This window comes from Vicugna pacos, chromosome 16 (assembly GCF_048564905.1).
Source record: "Vicugna pacos chromosome 16, VicPac4, whole genome shotgun sequence".
NCBI classification, from domain to species: domain Eukaryota; kingdom Metazoa; phylum Chordata; class Mammalia; order Artiodactyla; family Camelidae; genus Vicugna; species Vicugna pacos.
Window position 1 is genome coordinate 62,383,099 of NC_133002.1, and position 24,217 is coordinate 62,407,315.

Sequence of the window (24,217 nt, forward strand, 5' to 3'; positions counted from 1 at the left end):
AGCCCCTGACTTGGGTGCAGGAGACCCTGAGATGCTGTGGGCCCAGCTCAGGTGGCCTGCACACTGCAGGCGCCAGCCCTTCGCTTCTCCGTGGCAGACCCATGGCCGGGCGATTCTGCCCACTCTCACCTCCTTTCCTCTCCCGTAGCCTGCCATGTGGGAGGCAGCCCGAGGTGTCTGGGGCTGCAGATCTGGGGGTTCCTTGATGCCTCCTGCCCCCACCCTGCTGCATGGGCCCCGGGGAGCAGGGCCAAGGTGCTGGGTTCCCTGGTCCCGCCCAGCAGGGCTGAGAGCCGGACGCGGAGCACCTCACAGCAGGTTTATTCAGTTGCAGGCCAGCCAATCAGGTACAAAATCGAGAACAGTCTGTGACAGCAGCGAGGCTGGCCCGGCTAGCAATGGGCGTGGCGTCTGGGCGCCAGGCTCTGGGGCAGAAGGGACATGCCGCGGGGCAGGGGCCGCCCATATGGGAGGGGGCACGCTCTGCACTCCGAGGAGGACGGGAGGGGCCCCCTGGGGCTCCCCCAGAGGCTGAGTGGGCAGGAATGCCGTGAGGAGTGGGGGGGGGGCGGCTAGGGTCCGTAGGAGCTTCCAGGGGGCGGGACGGGGAAGCAGCTGTGGAGCCGGGCAGATGGAAGCTGGGCCTCCCTGGCACACAGGGTGGCACCCCTCTGGCCGAAGGTGCCCCTGCTCATCCTGCCTACCGGGCTGCTCCTGTGCCAGACACCCTCTCTGGCCGCTTAGCAGGAAGGGCACGAGGGCCTACAGGGAGACAGGCCCTGTGCAGGCAGGCCGGGAGGCAGCATCCTCCACATCAGCCCTTCCAAGGCCGAGTGGTCGGAGGAGAGGGCATCGCAGCTTTGTTAAAAACTGAACCACGCTCTCGAGATGCGGCTGGGCGAGGGCCGGTGCTCGGGGGGCCCCTGGTGACCTCCTGCTTCCTGTCAGAAGTCACAGTCGCTCTCCCCCTCGGGCCGTGCCTCCTGCCGCCTCATAGCCTCCAGGAAGGCCAGTTCCTTGGCCTCTTTCTTCTGGTTCCGAGCCTCATACTCCAGCCTGGGGGCCAGGCCAGGTGAGCGGTGCGCCCAGGCCCCGGGCCGCGGGGCACCCCACCCCCACCAGCTTCACCGAGACCTCACCTATTCTTGATGATGCGCTGGACGATGAGATCGGTGGTGAGGTCGTTCCCACTGTCGATCTGACAGAAGATGCCCCTTCTCTTGGGCTCCTGGAGGTGGAGAGGAAGTCAGAGGCGGTTGCTCTGCCGCCCTGGCCCAGAGGCTCCCACTCCCCGACTGTGAGGGCAGTTATTCCCCCGTCAGCCGCCTGCCTCCTCTAACTGTGAAGCCAGAGTGGCAGCCGTCACCACACCTGGCTCCCGGACGCACGGTCTGCAGCTGGGAAGCACCAAACGCCAGCAAGACCCACCTGGTACGGATCAGAGCCGTCCTTGTCAGGCACGATTTCTGTCTTCCCGTGGCACACCAGGTCCACCTGGAGAGCAGGTGGGGGTCAGGCAACCTCCCAGCATCACCCCATATGGCCCCCTGCCCTCAGAGAGCTGCCCTTCCTGGAAGCCACCCCGCTGGGGCCCCAGCCTCACCTTGAAGTGGTCCAGCAGCTCCGCCGTGACCGAGTACGGGGCCCCAATCACCACTTCGGACACATACTGTGTGGACGGGGAGACAGCTGGTTAGCCGGGACAAGCCAGGCCGCGGTGGGGTAGGGGTGCTTCTGGTGAGGAAGCAGCAGGGGTGGGGCTGAGGGGGAGGGGGCGCCGCTCCAGCCTGGGAAGGAGACAGACCAGGCCCGCACCCGTACTCACCCGGCAGGCCAGCACGCTCAGGGTCCGCTCGTGCAGGTTCATGATGGGGTAGTTCTTCCCCTTGTAGTGGTTGACCTCCTGGAGCCAGAGCAAGCTGAGGTCAGCAGGCAAGCTGCGGTGGAGGCGGGGGCCGGGGTACTGTGCTCCCACCCGACAGTCCCTCACGGGAAGCGGGGGGACAATCCGTCAGCGCCGGGTAGCCCTGGACGGGGGCTCTCTCAGCGGGAAGAGGTCCTAGCTTATCCCTTCTGCCCTCATCAGCACCCTGGGCCTCGCCGGGAGCCCAGCCCTAGGAGCCCCTCCAGGGACCCCCCCGCCTATCAGCTGCCTGGGGGTGGGACCTGGTCAAAGTGCAAGCCGGCGATGACGTAGGGCCTCTCCGCCAGGCCATACACCTTCTCCAGGAAGTCCACGTGCCCGATGTCTGTGCCCAGTTAAGGAGCGGTAACGGGTGGGGAGCAGCTGCCCACCACTTGTTCACGCCTCTCCCTGCTGACACTGCGCCCCTGCACCCCGCCCAGGTCCGGACCCCTGAGGGCCAGGGGGACCCCACCAGATCCCGCAGCCCACTGGAGCAGACACGGAGTCGTGGACGACAGGCCTGGGGCAGTGGCCACCCCAAACCGGTCCTGAAGGATACGGAACAGGTCAAAGGCGCCAGCCACATAGATAACCGTCTCTCCTGGCTGGGGCTCCTTCCCGGAAGCAAACTGGATGATCTTCTGGGATGTCTGCAGAAACTGGGACACCCCCGTCCAGGGGTTCCGCCCACCTGGACACTGTAAGCCAAGAGAAGCCTGGGTTGGTGACAGAGGACTCACAGGCACGTCCTTTACCTGTGCCCACCCCAGAGCACCTCTCTTGAGGCTGGGCCTGCCTGCCCCGCCTGTCTGTCTGCTCTGGGAAGCACAGGCGTGGGATGGAGGAAGCAGGTACGGGGGCTACAGGCCACCACTTGGAACCCCTAGCCACAGCCTGCCAGCTCACTTGACTGCTCTGGTGTTGTTTCTAGGCAGGCATCTCAGGCAAGGACGCCACAGACTGACCAGTAGCGACCAGGCTGGGCCGGTGGGACTGTGGCTCTGTCCCATGGCCACAGCAGGTACCGCAGCCAACACCACTTCGGCCTGGCAACTGGCCTGCAAGGAATGGGCCAGCGGACACAGCCCTCTTGGGGACTTGGCACCCTGAGGCCACCATCTGGTCACCTGGGAGGAGCCTTCTGAGCAAAGTGTCTCCCGGGTGGGTGTCGGGTGAGGGAGCTACGAAAGGAGAGGGGACCAGGCCGCCTGGTCAGAGACCACCTATCAGCGGGTAGTCCCCACTCCTCCTGCAGGCAGTGGCCCTGAGACCCGCCAGCCAGCAATCAGGACCCAGTCAGTGCCTGGTCAGCAGGGAGCGCAGGGCAGGGGGTCAGCTCCAGGCCAGCTTTACCCAGGGGGACCTGGGGGTCAGGCAGTGGCCCAGGCAGCACAGGCGACACTCACCTTGCCAAAGCTGTCCGCGTACTCCCGGTACTCGGAGGACATCTCCTGCACAGAAGGGCGGGGGTTGAGGGACCTTGGTCTGCAGATGTGGCCAAGGGCAGGACCCCAGGCCTGCTGTGCTGGGGCCCTTCCTTCCAGCCCCGGGACCTCGGGGACCCTGCTCGGGCCCCCGGAGCCTCACCTGGCTGCTGTGATGGGCCTTGGTCACCAGCAGCATGCGGCCAACGAGGTCCGTGGTAGACACGCCCTGGGTGCGCTTGCACTCTCTGGAGACGGAGGTGGGGTCGGGGCTCTCATCCGGGACAGGGCCACCAGGCTCTGCCTCCACTCACCCAACCTAAGGGCAATGCTGCTGGTGGCAGAGCCCACCATGGTCCGCCCCTGCCATGCTGTGCACGGACAGGGCGTCTCCTCACCACTCTCGCCCGTGACAAAAATCACGGCCGGGACGGTGGAGAGACCACTGTAATTCTATCAAGCAGAAAAGACGACAAGACAGAGGAACACCGTACCGAGCCCCAAGCCTGCAGTGTGGGGGTGGGCAGGCCATGCCCGGGCGTGGTTCTGGTACCCTTGTGCCCACTGTCTGACGCCCCAGACGCCCTCACCCCAGGCTCTCTGCTGAGGGGACTCCAGGCTGTGCTGTCCCACACAAACTGCTGGCCACAGCAGCCTCTTCGGTTAATGTCACTTACATAAAAGCCAGCTTCCCAGTCCTACCCCCATGTTTCTGCTGCCCAGTGGCCGCCTGTGCTGTGACCACCACACCAGCCAGTACAGACACACTGCCCTCACAGGCAGAGGGAGCTCGAGGGGTGCTCTGAAGGGGTGGGGCCCATGGCAGGTAGACCTTACCTGTACCTCCCAGCCTGCTTCACTTCCTCGTAGGTGTCCCGGCCATCTACAGTCAGCGTGATGTCATCTAAGGTGATGCACATGTGAGAACGAGGACCTTAACCCAGAGCCATGAAGACCTCCAGGGCCCACACCCCCTGCCACAGGCCTGCCCTAGGGTTCACGGGCTCCTCTCTAGGGAAGGACCCAGAGCTTCCTCAGATCCTCAAACGGCTCCATGCTCCCCCAGCGTGAGGAAGCCAGCACCTCCAGATGCCCCTCTGCGGTCAGATCCTGAGCCCGCCCAGGTCCCCAGGCCTCTGGGCCCCAGCCCCGCCCACTCACTGCCATGGACACAGAAGTCGCAGTTATACTTGTCCAGCGTCTCCAGCGTGGTGACATAGGGAGCTGCCGGCACGACTTCATCCACCCACTTGATGGCCCGCACCATCTTGTACCTCTCCTCCTGGGTGAACACCGGGGGCCCCTTGTGCTTGGCGATCTCCTCTAGGGAGAGACAAGACAGCAGAGAACAAGGCTGGCGCCTCCCTGGAAGCCCTCCCAGCACTGAGCAGGGTCTGCAGCCACAGCAGGGGCTGGCGGCGGGCAGCTATCTCTCTCCTGGGGCCCTCAGCCCCCGAAGCAGGACCCCACTGAGCAGCCACTGCTCTGTCCTCTGTACACACTTGCTGGGAAATTGCATGGCCCCCCACCTCAGCCAACCAGAGTTCCAGGCACAGCTGGGTACTCTGCCCTCAAAGGCCTTGAGAACCAGCGGCAGGGTGGGAAGTGGGCCCCCCTCTTGCTTGAGCTTGGGACAGGATTCAAGACAGCAAAGCTCTGGGTGGCATGGCCTGGGCTGGGCTGGGCTGGTGGAGCTGTGCTCCTAGCCTGGCCCTACCCGTCATGGGAACCCACAGGGTCTCAGTCACAGGGGCAGGGGAGGAGAGTGAGTGCGGCAGCCGACCTTACCGTCAGTGTGTACACCCACGATGAGGTGGTCGCCCATGGCCCGTGCCTGGCGCAGCTGGTTGGAGTGGCCATAATGTACCATGTCATAGCTGTGGAGAGGACAGGGTGGTCATCCCTGTGCCAGGAAATGTCCCTAGGAAGTCAGCACTGGGAACTGCTCCTGGGGTCTGATGGGCCCCAGCTCTCAGAGAGAAGAGAGAGCTCAGGGCCCAGGGCCACATTTAGCAAGCACAGCAGGGCCCAGGGACAAGGCTACTGGCAGCCTTTAAGGGGCGAGCAGACAGAACAGCCCCTGCTCCCACACGTGGGACGGTGCTCTGCACACAGCCTGGCCCCTCACCAAATGCAAACTGTCAACGGCAGTCCCTTTAAGGTGCAGGAGAAACTGACGTTAACTCAGCAGCGGACAGGACTCTGCACTATCCTAAGGGAGCAGAACAGCCCCTGGGGCCAACGGGAAACAAAGTCCAACTAAAGAACGGAGGCGCTGCCTGGCTTTAAAGACTCTGCCTGTTCCCCTGTGGCCTCAGTGAGGCTTTGCTTCCTGGGGCCAACAAGCACCTCCCTGTCACCTGGTTCTAGAGCTTCTATCTTCAAATGCAGGCCCGGTTACGAGTGAACTCTCAGCTGAAGGCCAACGCAGCACCCATGGCTCCACTCGGAGCCTCACTTCTTTGCAGGCCCAGACCTGGGCCCTCGTGCTAGATCTGCTCCTTCCAGACTTGTGTCACCTTCCGAGCAGGTGGAGCTGCCCCTGCTTCTCCAGGTGACCCAGGCTCCCAGGTGTACAGAGCTGTTCCACTCACTGCCACCTGCTAACCCCACCACAGCACACCATGTTCCAGTAGACAAGCCTGCAGGGTCATGGGGCTCTGGTCCTGAGGTAAGCGAAGGGGGAAGTCCAAATTCAGGAGCCTGACCAGACCCTGTGCCCACTGTGCAGGAGGGGTCAGAGGCCGGGCCAGGGGCTGTACAGCACAGAACGCAGGGCGGGGCTGGGTCCAAGGGGTATCCCAGTCACCGTGGCCTCTGCCAGTGGAGGCAGGGGCCTGGCCTGGTCAGGGCCAAGGTCAGATTCCATGGACACGAAGCCACACCTCCTTCCCCAAGGTGACTCAGGTGCAGGCGTGGGAGTTTGGCAGCCTGGCTGGCTCGCCTCTGAAGACCTGAATTACAGATTTTTCTTTCTCTGCTTCTGTTAAATAAAGGTCTGAGAAAGTACCGAGGATGGCAAGTTACCAGTAGAAAGTAACTTTTCTCTTGTCTGCTGACAGCCTCAAACCTGCCTTAAAACCACTCCAGCTATCTGATTTGCCAGAAGAGGACAGATGGGACCAGTTACCCTCCTCAGCCCCTGCGGGCTTCACTAAGGTCCTGTGCAGATCGGGCAATGCCTACGCCAACCCTGGCCGGGACATACAGAGAGAATCTTCCTGGTTTCGTGCTGGGCAAGCTGGGAGCCGGACAAGAACTCCGCGAAGACATTTTGGGTGCATGGCTCCTTCGCAGGAAGAGAGCTGCTATGGCACCGAAATGACCATAGTCACCAAGGTTGGACACGCAGCTTTCGCCAGCACCGTGCACGAGTTAGGCGAGACCAATGGATGCGGCTCCGACTCAATGGCAAACACGGGGGAAGGAATGTCCGGGACAGGCGCTCGTATCGGAATCCGCAGGAAGCGTCCAGCGACCCTGGGGAAGGCTGCCCGCGGCGGGCACGGTGGCCGGGTCCCAGGCGTCCTCCGCCGCCCGCCGCCCACTCCCGCGCTCGCCGCCCGCCCGGGCCTGGGAGAAGGCGGCCACCACGGCCCCGCCCCGCGCCCCTAGCCGCGCTCACCAGCCGTCGCACCACACCCGCACGGCGCGCCTGGACCCCGGGCCCGGCCTTTCGGCGCCGCCCGCCGCCCCGTGCCCGTTCCGGATCATGGCCCCGTAGCGGCGGCGCTGCCCGACAGGATCCCGACTCCCCGCCGCCGCCACCGCCGCCCGCCCGCGCACGCAAGCGCCGTCACGCGGGCCTCACCCGCCGCGCGCGGCCAATGGCGAACGCCGCCCCGCCCTGCGCGCGGAACCACGCCCCCTCACCCCCAACCTCGAGACCAATGGCAAGCCCCTCTGGGGCCGGGCCCCGCCTCCCCGCCCCCAACCAATGGAGCGCACCGCCCTACCCCTGGAGACCCCGCCCCTCGGCGCGCGGCCAATGGCGGGCGCGCACCATTGCTCCGCTCCCACCTGGGGAAGGGGCGGGACAGGACCACGTGTCGCGCGCCGGCCCCTCCAGGAATCTCGCTGGGCTTCCGCAAGGCAGTCACTCGGTGACGCAGGGAAGACAGTGCAGAGATGTTTAATAACAATAAAAACGTCTGCTTGAGAGCCAAGGCTCAAAACCACTCCTTTGCAGCATATTCAATACGGAAAAAGGCTTCTATAAAGTTAAGAAGTAGTAGAAATAGGGTTGAGGCCCCTGAGACTAGCCTGGTGAACGAGGTAAGGCAGCGTGCGCTTCCCCTTGGCCAACCAGGTGTGAAATAACCCGAGTTCTGTTCTCACTGAGAGCATGGCTGCCACCTCTTCATGAAGAGGCTGCACGGGTGAGGTGTCCTCCACCCTCAGGCCCATGCGGGGGCAACCGCAGCAGTGCAAGGGGGCTTCCCACAAGGACAGACGGCTGGCTACACGTGTCAGGGTGAAAATGTCACCCCGAGAAATCTCAGGTGCAGTCCTAGCCTTCACCGTGCCACGTGCCCCTGAGTAAGTTCCGGCCATTTGCAAAGTGCCATCATTGTTCCCGGTCAAGCACCAGATTACGTTGCTTTCTTCCTTTTTGTGCGCTTGGTGCAGCCCCTGCCAAACCAGCCGCCCAGGACAGGGGCGGAGCTCGGAGGGGTGCCCCGGTCACAGGCTCCAGGCTCCTCTCGGCTTCTGCACAGCAACTTGCGACTGTGGCTGCCTTCCTCACCTGCACGCAGGGGAGTTGCCAGGGAGAAGATGGGGTCCTGCCACCTACAGAAATGGAAGGCTGGGTCAGGTGTGCCTGGGAGCCCCTCACAACCACACCCGCCCCAGGACGGGAAAGCTGACTGAGGTCACCCTGCTTCCCTCCCACATCTTAACCATGGCCAGGCTTTGCTCAGTGGCACTTCCGGATCATCCACGAGGGGTAAGCTCCCTGAGTGACTCAAAGGCCAGCACCCAGACTAGCTCAGCCTCTGCAGAACTCGGTGTCCTCGCTGGTGACTGAAGGGGCTGTGTCCACACAGGGTGGGGTGGCAGTAGCCCCAGGAGGGAGGAGTCACTAGCCAGCTCTGGGCCCCACCTTTCACTTGTACGGCCAGGGGCAAGTGGACCAGACCCTCTCCCCGTTCCCAGACTGCAAGACTTGATGGGAGGGAAGCTGACTAGGGAGGTGCGGCCTCGGCACTACGCCATGAAGAGGTCATGTGTCTGACTGAGATGTAGAACCACATATTATAAACTTAAGATACAGGTAAGCACTGATCAAAAAAAAAAATGAGCTAAGTTAATGTAAAATGAAAAAGAAAAAGGTACAGTACACAATAGGCCCACATTACAGAACACCACAAACATAACATACAAGAATTGCCAGGCCCAGAAGGTGAAGGGATCCTTAATTCTTGAACCCTTTGATTAAAAGAAGTTATTGATTTCCCCTATAAGACCCTGAAAATTCACAGAGAAAGAAAGTGTAAACTTTTTACTCAATACACACACCACGTCTAAATTATCACACATTCTGCATTAAGGCACAGTTTAAGCTTCCCCAAAGTACACCAGCTCCCACACCAAGAGCACCAAGTCCTGCTTGAACTGAGTTGCCGAGAGCACGTCTCTTCAAGGCACCTTCCCACCCCAGCTGTCTGGGGTGAAGGGGGACATCCCGGCACACGCTGGCAGATTCCCTCTCCCAACAGGGAGACACACCAACTAGGGCACCTAGGCCAATACTGGGCCAGTCCCTGCTGAGGCCACCATGCTGCAGTCACGCCTCAGACGCCATCTGCGACAACCCAGAGCTTTCTCGACGCTCAGCTCACAAAGGATGACAGACATGGCCCAAGCGCCTGGGGCGGGAGGGGTGCGCCCACGCCCTCACCTGCTGTAGTGGGGGATGTCCAGACCGAGCTCGTCCATGAGGAGCCGCATGACGTCATCACACTTTCCGTGCAGCTTCAGGGCAGCCCAGTCATCCTTCGGGGTCCACTGGGGACAGAAGGCGAGTGAGGACAGAACCTCACAGCCTCTGCTCAGCAGACCTCCGTGGCGCCTGAGTGTGGGACATAAACGTCCCAGGAACGTCAGGCTCTCCTGTTCTAAGGCCCAGGTCTAAGGAGGCAGCTCTGAGCACCCGAGTTACCTGCAAGTTCACGATGTAGAGCTTGGGCCGCCGGCTGGGGGGCTTGGTCATGCACCAGAGGTGGGGATACTTCTTTAGAACCTGGGGAATGGATAGACAGACAGACCACACAGACACCAGGGAACAAGGCTATAGGAAGCTGGTGTCTAAGGCTGAGCTGGCCAGCTGTGGGCAGGCTCACCCCATCCCACATGTACCTTTAAGCTGGAGCCTAAACACAGGATTGTGTCTGCTTTGCTGGCAGCCTGGGTGGCTGCCTCCCAGTTCAGAGGCTGCCCCAGCGTCCCCCTCTCCCCAAAGTGCACGATGGTGTCACGGAGCTGGGCCCCGCACTTGTGGCAGGTTCGGCCTGTCTGGTGGCGGTGCAAGGCGGTGCGCTCCGTCACATCAAACACCCGCACGTACTCCCTGTTGGGTGTGCAGGCCGTGCAGACCTGAGGAGAGGAGGGCGGGTGAGCGGGAGCCGCTGGCCTGCCCGGGTCCCTGAGCCCCCGCGGGACCGCTCACTTCAATGTACATGTTCCCGTGGAGCTCCGACATTGCCGAGCGCGGCAGCCCGCTCCGCAGGTGGAGCCCGTCGCAGTTCTGTGACACCACGTGCTGCACCTGGAAGGGAAGTGGGGCGGGAGGAAGTCAGCAGGAGTTGGGGGGAAAGCAGCACTGTGGAGGGAAGCCACACTGGGCTCAGCCAGACCCACCACCCCCACACCTGGGGCAACTCCAACCCTGTGCAAACCATTGAAGGCAAACCCAGAGCAGAAGGCTGGCCCAGCAGGACTCAGGAGGTGCCAACAACTCAGACACCTGGAGCCCTGGGAGGGCAAGTGTCTGCATGGCCACCCCTCGGCTGGGAAGGGGTTTATGTTTCAGGTCCTTAAAGGCCCAGGAGGATCGACCCCTTCCCCACAGGAGGTGCTTAGCAGAGGGTCTCCAGAGGTTTCCTCCTTGCCTCCCCTGTACCTAGGGGGCTCCTGAGGTCTGTGGGAACAATGTGGATAGGGTGGGGGGGCCCTATCCGTGATGATGCTGCAGAGAGGCTGCCACTTCTCTTGGAGAGGAAGCATGGGAGGATGAGGAGGAGGCTCAAACCAGGAGTCTAAACTACTCTGGGTATTCATCACAGGCTCCACTGGCCGACAGAGGTAGGATGCAGGGGTCACCTGGGCACCAAGGGGGCGCCATGAGTCGGCACCATGGACCCACTGAGTACAACTGGACCTTGGTATCTGGAGGTTCCACACCCTTGGATTCAACCAACAAAGAATCAAAAATATTCTGGGGGGAAAATCCAGAGAGTTCCAAAAAGCAAAACTGATTTGCCACACGCTGGCAGCCATCTGCACAGCCTTTACGTTGTACGGACAGCGGTTTATGCAGCATTTACACTGTGTTCATTAGGTATCAAGAGTGACCTAGAAATGATTTAAAGAATGTGAGCAGGTTATATGCAAACACTATGCCATCTCAGACAAGAGCCTGGAGCATCCTCAGATTCTGGTACCCAAGACGATACAGAAAGGGAACTGACAGCAGCTAGCCACCCTGCGCTCTTACCAGCTTCTGCTCATGTAGGCGGGCGATGCTCATGTGGGTGAGAGTTGGCTCAGCCTCACTGAGGTCGCCAGCACTGCCGGGTGGAAAGGAAGCCAAGGTGAGGGGAGCCGGAGGTCAGGTCTGTGCCGCTCCTGCTCAGCTAGATGGGGAGGCTGGGCCAGGCTGCTTACCTAACACTTCTTCCTTTCTGAAGCAGTGTCCATACGCCATTAGGGCCCCGGTAATCTGGGATGGAGGCTGCCTGCGTGATCAGAGAGAGAAGCGCAGTGAAAAGGCATCACAGTAGGTACTGGCAGAATTCCCAAGACTTTCTCCCAGCACGTTCAAGCCTGGCCCACAGACCGGCCTCAATTCAACCCACATGGAGTGTACCCCTGGGGCTCCTTCTCTCTGCCCGGACCCCGCCCGCCGTGGGAGCCTTTCTAGAATGGAGTTCAACCTGGGCTCTGTGGCCACATCTGTCCTCTACACTGAGGGGGAGGACTTGTCGGGCTCATCTGTGTGTCCCCAGGGCCCAGCCGGCGCTCAGGGGCTAGCAAACAGTGAGCCCACAGGCACTCCTCCCTCCAAGTTTTTACATCCTGATGCTGTGAGTGGCTCCTGTCCTCGTAAAGATAGGCCATCCTTTTCAGATGAGTAAACATTACTGAATTTCCCAAGTACCCAATCCAGGGAAACCAAGCCACCCCGAGAGAAGAAAACAAAAAGGTGCCAGGATCAAGTTGTCTTGTGTTCCCGAAGTTGTGCACAACCTCCCTTCTGGGGAGCTCTCACCTGCTGCTTAAACTCAGAAAAATGCCCACCCTGAACAGTGGTTCTGACTCACATCGAAAAGGGGAACCTCAAACAGTAACACTCAGAGCAAAGTAACGAGCAGCATGTGGTTTTAATAACCACTTACAGTTCTTTGAAAGGCATTATTACTGCTTTTATACAATTTCATGATGGGAATGCACATGTGCCTGTAAGTTAAAGCAATAAACATACCTTACACGTTCTTGCTACTGGGCCTCTTCAGTCATCCCTATTTCGAGTGTCTTACTTCGTAAGTGCCTGTAAAACCTTACTCGTCCTTCAAGGCCCAGATTCAGTGCTACATCCCACAAAAACACCAGCCAGATGGGTTTCCCAGCTCTGTGAGACCACAGAGTGTATTTGTGTTTCTATTCTAATGACCTACCACTGCCAACTTCCCAGTACAGCTGTTTGCTTACATGGCTTCTTACCGTCGCCTACAGGCTTCTCTTGGGACGGAAATCCTCACTCTCTGCCTCTGCTGGGCCTGCACGTAGGTCACACTCAACTCACACCCAGCCATCAGGCAAACAACGTGCTATCCAGGCCATCAAAGCCATGTCATCGTCCACGGCCCAGGTAGCTTCTCCATAAAGCTTCTCCAACCGAAATCATGCCTGCTCCTTACCTGGTGCCCTCCAGTTCATACTGCCTTGTTTTCTACTTCCCTTTCCTCAATATTCAGAACACTCAATGAATGGAGAATCAGAGTTTGGGGCTTAGCTCTGCCCACACAGCCTTGAGACACTGAATTAACCTCCTTAACTTTATTTATTTTTTTTTAAATTGAGTTATAGTCGGTTTACAACGTTGTGTCCTTAACTTTAAATCAGGAGGAGACTGTAAGCACTAAACTATTGCCTTCCGTTTTCATCCCTCTTCCTTTCCCTGGGCCTCTAAGTGGGTATTACAGAGTTAGAGCGCTTAAGAACGTTTATTTACTCAGTGAAGTCCTAAATTGAGTCACACCGAGTTTCTGTATGAAAAGAAAGAACCTCCGAGGTACTTTTAAGGTGAGTTCTTTGCGCATTTTAGTGTTGCTCAACAGAGTACCGTGCTCGGTCCTAGACAGCCAGGAGGGGGCGCCCCCGCCAGCCCGCGTCCCGGCAGTCCCGGATTCCCCGGGACCTGGGATCCGACCTGGGGTGCGGCGATCCCCGCCTCGCCTCCCTACCGTGCTGATCCCCGCACCCGTGTAGACGACCAGGTACTTGGCGTTGCGGACGGCGCCGGCCAGCTCCCGGACTTTCCTACGCAGCTCCTCTGGGTCGTCGCACACCTGCCGAGACGCCGAGGCCGGCCGTCAGCCGCCCCCGCCCCGCGCCGCCGCGCCCCTGCCCGCCCGCGCCCGGACTCGCCTCCTCTTGCCGCCGCTTCAGGCCCTCGCGCCGCCTGCTCCGGCCCTGCAGCTCGGTCACCAGGTCCTCGCTCTCAGCCAGGAGCCGGCCCTCCTCGGCGCTGCGCTCGGCCACCGCCTTCCTCAGGATGCGCGACACCTGCGGGCGCGGGGCGGGCGGTGAGGGCGGCGCGGGCCGGGGACGCGGCGCGGGGCGGGCGGCGGCGGCGTACCTGGCGGAGGCGCTCCCGCTGCTGCTCCTCCCGCAACCTCCGGACCCGCTCCGCAGCCTTACGCTCCGACCGGCTCAGACCCCCGGCGGCCATGGCTCCCGGGGAGACCCGCGCTTCCGCTTCCGCCTCCCGGCAGGCGGCGCGCCGACGCATGCGCGCAAGGCCCCGCCCCGCCCCGCCCGCGCGCCGCCCCAAGGAAGCACCTGCCAGTCTCTTTAAAAGGTTTTTATTGATCATATACAAAATAAAGAAAACCTTATATATCACAAACATACACTATGTACAGCAATAAATACCCGGGGCCCGGTCCAGTGCCGCCCCTCCTGGACAATAATTTAGCAATAAATACTGCACAGGGCAGGGAGGGCGCGAGGCCACCACCACCCCAGGTCAGCCCAGGTGCCCCAGCTGAGGCCCCTCCCCACCTGGACCTTCAACAACCCCACCTGCCCTGGCAGATCGCAGGTACCCCGCCACCTCCTGTCTTCAGTCCTAGGCAGGGCAGGAAGGGTCTGATCAACTCCGCTTGGCCCACCCTCTCAGTGCTGGGAGGGCAGCAGGACGGGACACTGCACAGCCTTTGTCCTGCCGCCCTCAGATGCCAGGAGAAGGCTTTCTGTACCCACTCCTGTTTGGTTAAAGGCTTCAGGGACTAGCGGACTGAGGGGATGGGGAGAAGGGTGGGGCTGGGACATGAGGTTATTGGAGGGGTCCCCCTTAACAGGTCATCGGGAACCTGCTCTCCGACACTCCAGCTCAGACTCAAGGGACACCCACGTACCAAGGCTGCTGCTCCAGGGTGGGGAAGGAATGGGTGCAACTGGCCCAACAAGTACAGCACACTCTCAGGACACACAGGCCAGAGCAGGACAGGCCATTAGTCTCAAGGGCACACCCCTGCCTCTGGGTGTCCTCCGCTCTTCCCATCTGCTCCAAAACCAGACAGCCAACAGGAAGGTGAAAACGCGCCAAAAAGAATTATTCAGTGGCTTCTGGGGGAAAAAATCGTTAATGTGTTGGTTCCTTTCACCAAACCACAGCCTAAAAAAGTAACTTACAAGATCCTACAGCGGAAACTGTGCTGCAGGCTGAGGCTTCCCAGCTGTGGACTGGAACTGTGGCCAACCGGCCACTCCGCCACCCCAGAGAGGGAGGCAGGTGAAATGGGATGGAGCTTGTCCCAAAGCAGGCTGCAGCTGATCAGAGCCCTGGGCCCAGGCACTGACCATCGAGGCTGCGGCTGACAGCCAGGGTTGTGCACAGACCTAAAGCATGGACCAGGAGGTCTAGCACTCAGCAGAAGCCAACACCCCACACAGCAGCCGTAGCATCTCACCTGCACAAACAGCGCCACCCAGAGCAGGGGCCAGGGGCCACGGAGAGGGCTCCCTGGAGCCACACTCTGGGCAGGGGCTGACCTGTTCCCAAAGGGTTCTGCTCTGAAATCTGTGTCCACGTCCAGATAAGGGTGGAGTCAGGCAAGGGCAAGGTGTGTAGAACGGTGAGCGTTATACTTAGCGAACAAGTTTGCAAGACTTGGCCTCAGCCAAAGCCCTCAGTTCGCCGTGTCAGAAAAGTTGAGAGAGAACACAACACGTTCACACTGGGAAAAATGAATCAATGAGAATCAGAAAGACGCCAACCATTCACATGTGGACACAGGATCAAGGTCAAGAACCAAGGTAAAGGGGAGAGGGGGCTGAGCGGCCCTGCGAGGCTGGTTGATGGGAGCAGGATGCTCACCAGACCCAAGGAATAACTGCTCCAAATGCAAAAACCTCCAAAGGAAACACAGCCTAACTCCAGAAGCATCTGTAAACCAAACCAAGGACCTGCAGTTTCTGTTCAGCACATGCCCACCCTCCTCTCTCCAGGTCTACAGCCTGGCAGGGGTGCACAGAGATGAACCACCTCCTCTCAGCCAGGAAAAAAGTGGGGAGCATACTCAGACATGGGGAGCCCGTCCCTCCCCAGTCCAGGACAGGCCATGACCTCTTTACGGATTCCTAGGATGGGATTCCAACTCGCTGCGACAACCAACATCAACCACTCTCATCCAGGCCCCGGGAGACAAAGCCAGACTGCAGGAGGCGAAGGAAGCCACTCAGTGATTCAGAGTCCACTGTCAAAATCTCCACTGGACGTCACCAGGGTACAGCCAGGAGTCTCTGAGCATCTAGTGCCAAGAGCAGCCCATCAAGGCGACAGCAGCTGACAGCGTGTCCCTCCTCCTACCCCTGACCTGGGTACACTGGGTCAGACTCTGGGGTGAAGATCTTGCTGCCCACAATGTCAAACCTCACCAGGCCACATGGTTCTTCTCTTCATCAGCCCACTTCTGTACTTTTTCAGGGGTTCAGGGTCCCCAATTAGTGACCCCAAGGAGTGGCCAAGGCCCACGTGGCCAGAGTCAGGGGAGTCGCCTCTTCATGTGCCTACAAGCAGCTGCCCAAGCCAAGTCTGGAAGACTGGTTGCCTCCCCTAAGCGGCCAGGAGGGGGAGTTGACTCAGCCCCGGAGAAGCACCTCCGCCAGCCAGGCGGTGGGCCCCTGGAAGACACAGACCCCACAGGGAGGTGGAAGGAGGCCCAAAGCTGAGAGCTGCCAGCATGTTTGGGGGAGACGAGGGACAGGGCCTGTCCCTGGAGACCGTAGCCCTTGTCTGGCACTGGCGGAGACCCCCAGGTCCCCAGGCAAGGAGAAGGGGCTGCCCAGGTAGGCCCCGAAACCACCTGGTTCTGCCTGGGAAGCACTGCCCTGCAGCATGGAAATAGTTCTGGGACGAGTGGGCAGTGGGCTCCTGGGGTTCCCCTGCCGAAGCCCACGTGAGACCCACAGGGACAAACCCTGGGTCGGTGGCTGGAGCCTGAACTCGTTGACTGGAGGCCAGGAGGAAGACAGCCGGGGGCAGCTTGGCTCTGGCCCTGTGGGTACAAACAGGGACTCCTGGGTCCTTGCAAAACTCCCACCAGGACCAGAGGTGGTGGGCAAGGAAGTAGTGCCGGGGGTCCCGGGGATGGCCCCCATTTCACAAACCCTGCTGCTGGATCAGCCTGAGCCTGAGACCCACATGCAAGGCCAAGGGTCAGCAGGTGGAGGTGGGGGTGCCCCACATCTGACCCCTGGGGCAGAAGAAGCCAGGCTGGCAAGCCCAGACCCCCAAGCTCTGTTGGATTGAGCGCGGCCTGGCCCCCCAGCCTGGGCCTGACAAGCCGGCAGAATCAAAACCACAACCAGATGCGGAACACAAACACGGGAGAACAGACACAAGAAGTGACACCCACAGGTCAAAGGTCACCAGAAGCACCAGCACGTGACGCTGCACAAGACCTCACCAGGCACGGACGACACCACGGCACCGGCAAGAGACGGAAGCAGGAAGGGCAAAGGAGTAAGTCACTTTCGGTACAATTGCAAAAGAGATAGCAGAGAGGACGCGCCTTGGTCGCTCGCGGCTCGGCTTTTTTTTTTGTCTTTTTTTTTAAACTAAGTTTTATAAATAACATCTGATAACTCTGTGTATATAAAAACTAAACTCCAACAGCCACAAAGACTTGTCTGCAAGTTTACAAGAAAAGGATTTTTTCTTTTTTTAAACTAGCAAAATTTCTATTATACTTTCTTCCCTTTTCTGTTTTTGTGGTCAAATGTTGTTGCTTTTTTTCTTTTTTTAAAAAGACAGTTTTATAAATACTCTGCAGCTTTTTTTTCCTTTAACTTTTAAACATATAATTTAATAACTTCGTAAAAGGAACTTCTCTCTTTTAAATAAAGGGCTATGTAACCACACAAATAGGTCATGTAAACAGTGACACGGGACCCATCGCAGGACACTGGACACACCCTTCACTACGCTCACAACCAGTGATTTGGTCTTATTCAGTGCGACGCGTCAGGCACGAGCGCCAAGGCCCCTGGCTCACAGCCACACGACGCCCCACCGCCCCAGCGCCAGACAGGTGGCCTGCCCATCCAGGGCCCTCGGGGACACCCTACTCTTTTGAGCAGTGCCCACCTCTGCCCGCCAGCCGAGCTGAGGGTGAAGCACCCGGCCTCTGGCTAGCCTGGGGGCCTCTCTTGCCCTGAAGCCCTCCCCGCTCAGGGACACACATGTCCCAGAGCACCTGCTCAACTCTTCCCTCCATGCCTTCCCACAGGGCCAATTCTGGATGCCAAGCCCACCTGCCCTTGGTACCAAGGAGGCTGGGGCGACCGCACGTCACCACCGAACCGACCAATCCCAACGTACAAAACACACGATGACAACGACGAGGTCAAGGGGCTCAGCCCGGCGCCCCTGGGGTACAGGTTGTGCTTTGCAGGGGAGGGAGGAGGGAGGAGGAGGGGAGCGAAGAGGAGGACAGGAAGGGGGAGGAAGGGGACAGGGCTGCCGATTCACCACGTGCCAAGTGGCCCCTTGCAAACCCGCCTGGGCCAGCGCGCGTCCCTACGACCGGGCGTCCGTCTTGGACTTGACTATCGTGATGACGCTGGTGGCGGCCACCTTGCCGGGGACGAGGGGCCCCAAGCCGGCAGCCAGGGGGCCTCGAGCTGGCGCCACGGGGCTTCGGGCCACGGTCCTGGCGAAGTTCTGCAGGGCCTCGTACTTGGAGCGCAGGGCGTCGAGCTCCAGCTTCATGCTGGCGTTTTCCGAGGCCAGCTTCTCCACCTCCTGCTGCAGCTCCGCCTTCTGCTTTTCCAGCTCCTCCTTCTGGGTCACCCGCTTCACGCGGCAGCTGGCGGCATAGCCGCGGTTCTTGAGCGTGCGCCGGCGCTGCTTCAGCTGGATGATCTCCTCCTTGGACAGGCCCCGCAGGTGCTGGTTCAGCTCCCGCACTGACATGGTCACCAGCTCCTCATCCGTCAGGCTGGTGCCATTCTCGCCCGGCTCCCGCTTCACCTGCGGAGAGCACAGGGCACGAGGTCACGGGCCAAGTAGGGGCCACCCGCCCAGATGCCGCCCCAGCCCCAAGACAGTGCCCACCCTGTCTGCTCACCTTCAAGGCCTTGTTTCCTTTATTGGGGGTCGTCATAACCTGGGGGCACAGCAAACAGGCACTCTGCGAGATAGGGAGCAGAGGTCAGGACCCTGGAGGCTGCCCCCTGCCCTGCCCCAGTCCACACACAGCCCTTGAGCCCTCTCACACCCCCAGATACCTGGCCTCAGGCCTCTCCCGAGCTGGGCTGCTCCCTGTCCACCCTGCCCCTAGGGAACCAGGTGGGAGGCCAGGAGGGTCTGATGGGGGAAGGGGAACTGGACGACTGTTAAGGAGGCAGAAGCAAGAAGAGGGGCCAGGAGAGAGATTAGAAGGATGCGGGAGGGGCCAGCCTAGAAGGAAGCCGGGAGCTTTAAAAATAACCCCAGTGCGCCCCAGAGCTTGGCTGTTCCTGGCGAGTCATGCTGACTCAGCACATCGCTCCCGCGCACTCTCTCACCGGCCTGGCACTCCCCAAGGCCACCAGCCAACACAGCCCCAGGGGACTGTCAGCCCAGCAAGCTGCTGGGGCCAGAAAGGCCAGCCTGGCCAATGGCAGGTGAGGGCTGGACCAGAGACCCTGTGCGTGTGCACTCCCAGGCTCTACTCACTGCAGCCACCTCCCCTAAGCCAGCCTGGGACAAAACCCTGCTCCCACAAAGGCTTGGGGGGCCGTCCTCACCGGGGAGAAGTGGGAGAGTGACTCCTCCCAGACTGCTCACTGTGAAGAGAATCACCCAGGGTTGTCCAACTAGCTCTGACTCTGTCTTCGCACTGGTGGGAGTCCCCCACCTCCCGGTGGCAGACACCCCTGCCGGAAAAGCTCGGGCCCCACGCCCCTCCGTCCTGTCTGTCCACCTCTGCTGCTGATGGAGTAACCATCCTGTGGCTTTGGGTTACAGCCTCTTGTGCCCCTGCCCCACCCCATCCAGGGTGTTTCACAAGAGCGCCCACAAGATGCCCAGAGGGGGCCACCTCAGCCCCTCTCTGGGCCACAAACTGTTCTCCAGTACCCTGACCAGGGTCAGCACCCACAAGGCAGGGAACAAAAACCAGAGGGTCCCCTCCCACCTACTTGGTCACCCTTTCTACACCCTGCCCTCACTTACTGCAGCCCTGCCAGGAACATTTTTATCCACTTAACCCTGGGATTCCTGGTTCCCCTCCGCCCTCCACTCCAACCGTGACTTCCGAGTCAGACACAGGGAGGTAAGTGGAGGCCTAATGCGGACCGGACTGGGATGCCTCCTTGCCCTTGTCAGGGAGCAAAGCGTGGTGAGGGGGAGGCACACGCTCACTCAGGGCAGAGACCCCTCCTCACCCAGCCTTGCGCCAGGGATGGCGCAGACGAGCTGGAGGTCAGAAGAGCCTCAGGACCCCACACCTACCCAGGGAGCAAGGCCTCCGGGAGGAGCTGGAAGAGACCTCCTCGGGGCCTTGAGCCGGAGTAGGGGTACAGGGTCACCGCACTGGTCCCACCACCGACAGCCCACAGAAAAAGCACTGGCAGCAGCTTCTCCCACCCGCCATCCTCCCTCCACCCCCGGACACTGAGCACACGGTGACTTCCTGAAGAGATCGCACAGAAAAGTGCAGAGCGTGGCGGCTGGGAACCGAAAAGTGCCTCCTCGACAGATTTCACCCTCCACAGAAGCCCTGAACTCAGCACAAGTGCAGCCAACGGCCTCGGAATCAAAGGTGTGCGAGTGTTGTGGTGGGGGAGGGGCAGGTCTCAGCAGAGCCGGTGCTTCCAGCCTCCTGGCCCAGTCTCTGCTACCTGGGGACACACATGGCAGGACAGAGCCAGCCTTTGGGCATGGGTTGGGACTGATGGCTCAGAGTATCTCTAGAAGCCAGAGGGTGAGGATCCCAGAGGCTGGATCCAGGAGAAGCTGCCCCCAACCCTCCCAGGCTGAGCCCACCTTGTGGAGTAAGCATGGGTGGTCCAAAGGGCCTGAATCCTCCAAGGTACCTATGACCACCCACTCAAGCTGAGCACTCCAACCCCTTCCCCTAGGCCCAAACTCCAGAGCATGGACACCAGAAAGGAAACCAGACAGCCTCTGCGCCTTCTCCTTTCCTGCAAACACCATGGCCAAACCTCCCAGGTGGGCATGGCCTTGGGTGCTCTAGCACCCCCATCTAGCCTGCCACACTCCTACCCTGCCCTTCAGAAATGCCTCCTCCAGAAGCCCTCTGGAAAAACTCTAGAGCTTAATTTCCACCAAAACAGAAGTAACTGAGAAGATTTAAAGAAATAACCCTCCAGGAATCTGCATTTTTCTAGGGCATAAAATCCAGCCAAAAGATCAGCAGAAATGTTAAAACATCTGGCATCTAAAAGCCCAGGGCTCCGTGGGGGGGCACGGTGTTGGGGGGCATCCCCAAGAACCAACCACAAGGTCAGCCTTACCCAGCCACGAACTCCTGGGCAAAAAGGATCAGCTCTGGTCTAGATGAAACACTCCTTCGCCTCTGGAGACCAGAAACCACCCACACACCCGGGAAAGGTGGCTCAGGCCACACCACCCTCAGGCTGTCACTCCCCGGGAGTCCCCACCACCTGGTCCAACACCCATCAGGGCCACGTTCTTTGCCAACCTGCACAACACTGAGTCCCAAACTCAAGTGGGACAACTGTGAGGTGATTAGGATTCTTGGACTCATGCCATCCACACCGGCCCACCTGCTACGCCCTGAAGGCTAGGAGGCCTCAAAGCTACCACCATCCTCAGCCTCAATCCAGACCACAAGGCCAGGCTACAAAGAGAGGCAGGGCCTGCTCACCAGACACCTCGCTCCCCTGAAGTCTAAGTCCTGCTGCTTCCTCTCATTTGCAATTTCCTGGTACAGCTGCGCCTACTTGTCCCCTGCCCTGTCCACTGTCACCCAGGACAGGCACCCGTCTTTCTCCCTCTCCTCCCTTCCCAGAGGCTGCCCAGCCTAGCCAACCTGACCAGTCATAAGGGAGGCCTGCTTCCCGGCCCCGCAAGCACGGCCCCCCTAAGCTCCTCCCCTTTCTTACTCAGAGAACTATTTCCCAGTTTGGGGAACTGTCCCAGACGCAGGTCAGAGACCAGTAGCCTGCGAAGAGCCTGCCTGGGAGGGGATGGACAGGCCAGGGACTTTACCTGCCACCCTGGGGGAAACCTGCACTGAGACCCCTTCATTTACTGCCCACTCACCCTTTTTTCAACCCGCACATCAGCCCAAACTTAAACAGGAGACCGAGCTCGGGGCCTGGCCCCTTCCCACTCCCCACCGTTTCCCGCTCACCCCACGTTTCCCGGCCTCTCAGGCCCCTAGCTCAAATCCCCCCAGGCACCAGGACAAGCATCGAGTGACCTCATGCTGATGACTCAGCAAGTCTCCCTCTGGGCTCTGGCAGCGTGTGACGGAGCGAAGCCGGCGCGAGCAGGGTCTTCCCAGCCCCCTCACGTGCCGCCTCCTCCCCCAGCCCGCCGAGGACCCCCGCGCCGGGGAGGCGTTGACACAGACACCTGATGAATCAGCAGCTCAGGCCGGGGCCGACGTGCTCTTCGGTGGAGCCCTGGGTGCCCCGCTCGACCCCACCCTTTCCTCCCGCCACCCCCACCGCCCCTCCCTCCAGGACGCCCGGGCTCCACGGAGCCAGCCCCACGCAGCCCCGCGCCGCCCCCCGCGGACCCCCGCGCCCACCCCAGCACCCCGGGCGCAGGGGCCAGGAGCCGCTCTTGACCAGTGGGGAAATCGAGGCACGGGCCGCCAGCACGGCGCGGGGCAGACCCGAAGCCCGGAGCGCCCAGCCCGCGCGGCCCCAGGTGGCCAGGAGGAGCCGCGGCTCCGCTGGCCTCTGCCCCCGACTCGGAGCCCTCAGCCGCCCCTGACCGCCCCCAGCCCGGCCCCCGCCCCCGCCCCGGCCCGGGCGGCCGCCGCACTCACCCACCACACTGCGGGCCCGGCGGGCCGAGGCCGGGGCGGGGCGAGGCGGGCACTCCGAAGCCGCGCGGGGCTGGGCCGCGCGGGAGCTCCGGGCCCTGGGTGGGGGCTCGCCGCCTGAGCGGGCCGGGCCGAGCGCGCTGGGAAGGCCGGGTCGGACCAGGCTCGGGGCTGGGGATCCGCCGCCGCCGCCGCCGCCGCCGCCGCTGCTGCCGCTCCACAGACGTCACATGATGTTTGGTCACGTGGGCTCCATTCATGAAGCGGCGACGCGACCGACCGAGGCTTAAAGGGGAAGGCGCGGCGGCGGCAGCGGCGGCGGCGGCGGGGGCGGGGGCGGGGGCGGGGCGCGCCCGCACTACGCCTGCGCGCCCGGCCGCCGTTGCCTGGGCAACGCGCGCCGCGCCCGCCGAGTGAGGTCTCGCGGGACTAGCACGGGCGCGCGCTCCGCGCTGGCCTCGCCCCCTCCGGGCGGGGCCTCCTGGAGCCGCTCAGCTGCTTTCCTGAGCCTTGTGAGTAGAGACTTTAAAAGCCACGTGTGCGGGGGCCAGGTGCGGACCCGAAGTACCCACGCATAATGCAGAAGATTCTCATGGTGTTTCTGATACCACCTGGCAGGCTCTGCACGCACTGCCTCTTCAACTGTGGAGCGGGCCTCAGCCCTGCCGGGAACAGTGGCTTGGCTCACAGATGACCCGCAGGCTCCGGGTGGTGAAGGGCTTGTCCAGGATTCAAACTTAGGTCTCAAGACCACCTCCAGGGTCCTCTGAGTAGCGTGGTCTGCCTTCACCCAACGCCCCGAGATCTCACACTAGTGACAAGGGCTCAGGCGGCTCCTAGAACGACTCCTGCTCAGAGTGGGTGTGCGGTAAACATTCGTTGAATGATAGTTGGTGTAGGAACTGCATGTTTCCTTTCCCGTTTCATCAACATCTGCCTGGAACTGAGGTCACCAGTCTGTCTGCTCCTGCGCTTTCTGTAAGGAGTTCTCACCGCTATTTGAAATTCCCAGAGAAAGAGGTGGCCAAAAGAGGAAGGCAATTTGAAGGGATCCCGTTTCTACTTCCAAATTCTGGACTTCCCTTCCCAGGCGTAAAACCAGGTAGGGTGACCCACACTGCCAGGGAGGCTTGTGTGATCAGGTGAGCTGAAAGAGGAGGAGCGAGGGACAGGCTGCGGAGTCCTCAGGGGAGTTCAGTGAATGAATGATGAGGGCCAACCCAGGAGGCCCCCAGAGCCAGGGGGCATCGCGGGGTCAGAAGCTCCCCCTACCGGACTCCAGTAGCTTCCCTCTGAATCCCACAGCACCTTGTCACCTGCTTTGTAGGGTTGCATGTGGTTGTCCGATCATCCTGTGCTCTTTAAGCGCCAGGCGTGTCCCCCTGCATTGGGTGTAGCCCACATCTCATAGACTCTCGGGCCTTCATATACCTGAGCCATGACTTCTAAAGCCTGCAACTCTTCATGTACTAAACCACAAAGACTTACTCCTGATGCCAAGAAAGAGGCCCCGTCTCCGCCAGCATCCTCACCACCAGCCACTACCTCCTTCTCCTGGATCTGCTCAGCAGGCATGTGGGTCTAAGCTATCCTTGGGTGGTGTACACACAGTCCCTGTGGCAGGGCTTTGGCAGGCCACACGGGTTATGGTGGATCCTGTCTCTTCACTTAGTGTCACCCCGCCTGAGCAGGGACAGTGGTGCCATCCAGAAACACTGATGCCCAGGTGATTGGCCCTGGGGATGGTGGATGCTCACTTAAAAGTCATAGCCTGTCTGACTCTGCCCACTTCCCCACCCCTGGCCTTTGCTTTGTTTGGGACCAAGGCTTGCACTCCTGCCTGCTGAAATCCGGAGTGTTCTTCATGGGTTGGTGCAAAGCCTCTGCAAAGCTCGCCCAGGCCCCTTGCCTCC

At 60.8% G+C, this 24,217-nt stretch overlaps 3 protein-coding genes across 10 annotated transcripts; all 3 read right to left on the bottom strand.

The window, feature by feature from the left end:
- Positions 1-305: 305 nt before the first annotated feature.
- Positions 306-7,146, bottom strand: PCYT2 (phosphate cytidylyltransferase 2, ethanolamine). Of its 2 annotated transcripts, XM_031675933.2 has the most exons (13): positions 6,956-7,146; positions 5,119-5,207; positions 4,492-4,653; positions 4,168-4,234; positions 3,494-3,578; positions 3,313-3,357; positions 2,466-2,604; positions 2,167-2,249; positions 1,826-1,903; positions 1,604-1,669; positions 1,429-1,494; positions 1,140-1,228; positions 306-1,056 (listed from the first exon to the last, which is right to left on the bottom strand). In XM_031675933.2, the coding sequence occupies exons 1-13, from the start codon at positions 7,042-7,044 to the stop codon at positions 945-947; spliced, it is 1,170 nt and encodes a 389-aa protein (XP_031531793.2). In that variant the 5' UTR covers positions 7,045-7,146; the 3' UTR covers positions 306-944. The 2 variants fall into 2 exon arrangements, with proteins under 2 accessions (XP_031531793.2, XP_072795964.1); XM_072939863.1 differs by lacking the exon at positions 6,956-7,146 and having other exon boundaries at positions 4,521-4,653.
- A 300-nt stretch (positions 7,147-7,446) lies between these two features.
- SIRT7 (sirtuin 7) lies at positions 7,447-13,567 on the bottom strand. Of its 3 annotated transcripts, none has more exons than XM_072939860.1 (10): positions 13,412-13,567; positions 13,201-13,338; positions 13,017-13,121; positions 11,218-11,288; positions 11,048-11,120; positions 10,001-10,099; positions 9,691-9,927; positions 9,494-9,574; positions 9,233-9,339; positions 7,447-8,121 (listed from the first exon to the last, which is right to left on the bottom strand). In XM_072939860.1, exons 1-10 carry the CDS (start codon positions 13,562-13,564, stop codon positions 7,923-7,925), a joined length of 1,263 nt encoding a protein of 420 aa, XP_072795961.1. In that variant the 5' UTR covers positions 13,565-13,567; the 3' UTR covers positions 7,447-7,922. The 3 variants fall into 3 exon arrangements, with proteins under 3 accessions (XP_072795961.1, XP_072795962.1, XP_072795963.1); XM_072939862.1 differs by lacking the exon at positions 7,447-8,121 and adding an exon at positions 8,144-8,799; XM_072939861.1 differs by lacking the exon at positions 13,017-13,121.
- A 54-nt stretch (positions 13,568-13,621) lies between these two features.
- MAFG (MAF bZIP transcription factor G) lies at positions 13,622-22,613 on the bottom strand. 5 transcript variants are annotated; one of them, XM_072939866.1, is made up of 3 exons: positions 22,312-22,613; positions 18,408-18,470; positions 13,622-18,310 (listed from the first exon to the last, which is right to left on the bottom strand). In XM_072939866.1, exons 2-3 carry the CDS (start codon positions 18,441-18,443, stop codon positions 17,858-17,860), a joined length of 489 nt encoding a protein of 162 aa, XP_072795967.1. In that variant the 5' UTR covers positions 18,444-18,470; positions 22,312-22,613; the 3' UTR covers positions 13,622-17,857. The 5 variants fall into 5 exon arrangements, with proteins under 5 accessions (XP_072795967.1, XP_072795966.1, XP_072795970.1 ...); XM_072939865.1 differs by having other exon boundaries at positions 22,308-22,612; XM_072939869.1 differs by lacking the exon at positions 22,312-22,613 and adding an exon at positions 21,732-21,858.
- Positions 22,614-24,217: the final 1,604 nt, after the last annotated feature.

Coding starts and splice junctions, on each gene's coding strand:
- PCYT2 (XM_031675933.2), bottom strand. CDS start 7,044: ATGATCCGGAACGGGCACGGGGCGGCGGGCGGCGCCGAAAGGCCGGGC. Junction 1,904..2,166: donor CCGGCTTGCACTTTGACCAG/GTCCCACCCCCA, acceptor CTCTGGCTCCAG/GAGGTCAACCACTACAAGGG. Junction 1,670..1,825: donor TGAGCGTGCTGGCCTGCCGG/GTGAGTACGGGT, acceptor CCGTCCACACAG/TATGTGTCCGAAGTGGTGAT.
- SIRT7 (XM_072939860.1), bottom strand. CDS start 13,564: ATGCGTCGGCGCGCCGCCTGCCGGGAGGCGGAAGCGGAAGCGCGGGTC. Junction 11,121..11,217: donor CAGAAAGGAAGAAGTGTTAG/GTAAGCAGCCTG, acceptor TCCACCCGGCAG/TGCTGGCGACCTCAGTGAGG. Junction 10,100..11,047: donor GCCTACATGAGCAGAAGCTG/GTAAGAGCGCAG, acceptor CTTCCCTTCCAG/GTGCAGCACGTGGTGTCACA.
- MAFG (XM_072939866.1), bottom strand. CDS start 18,443: ATGACGACCCCCAATAAAGGAAACAAGGCCTTGAAG. Junction 18,311..18,407: donor AAGGAAACAAGGCCTTGAAG/GTGAGCAGACAG, acceptor TGCTCTCCGCAG/GTGAAGCGGGAGCCGGGCGA.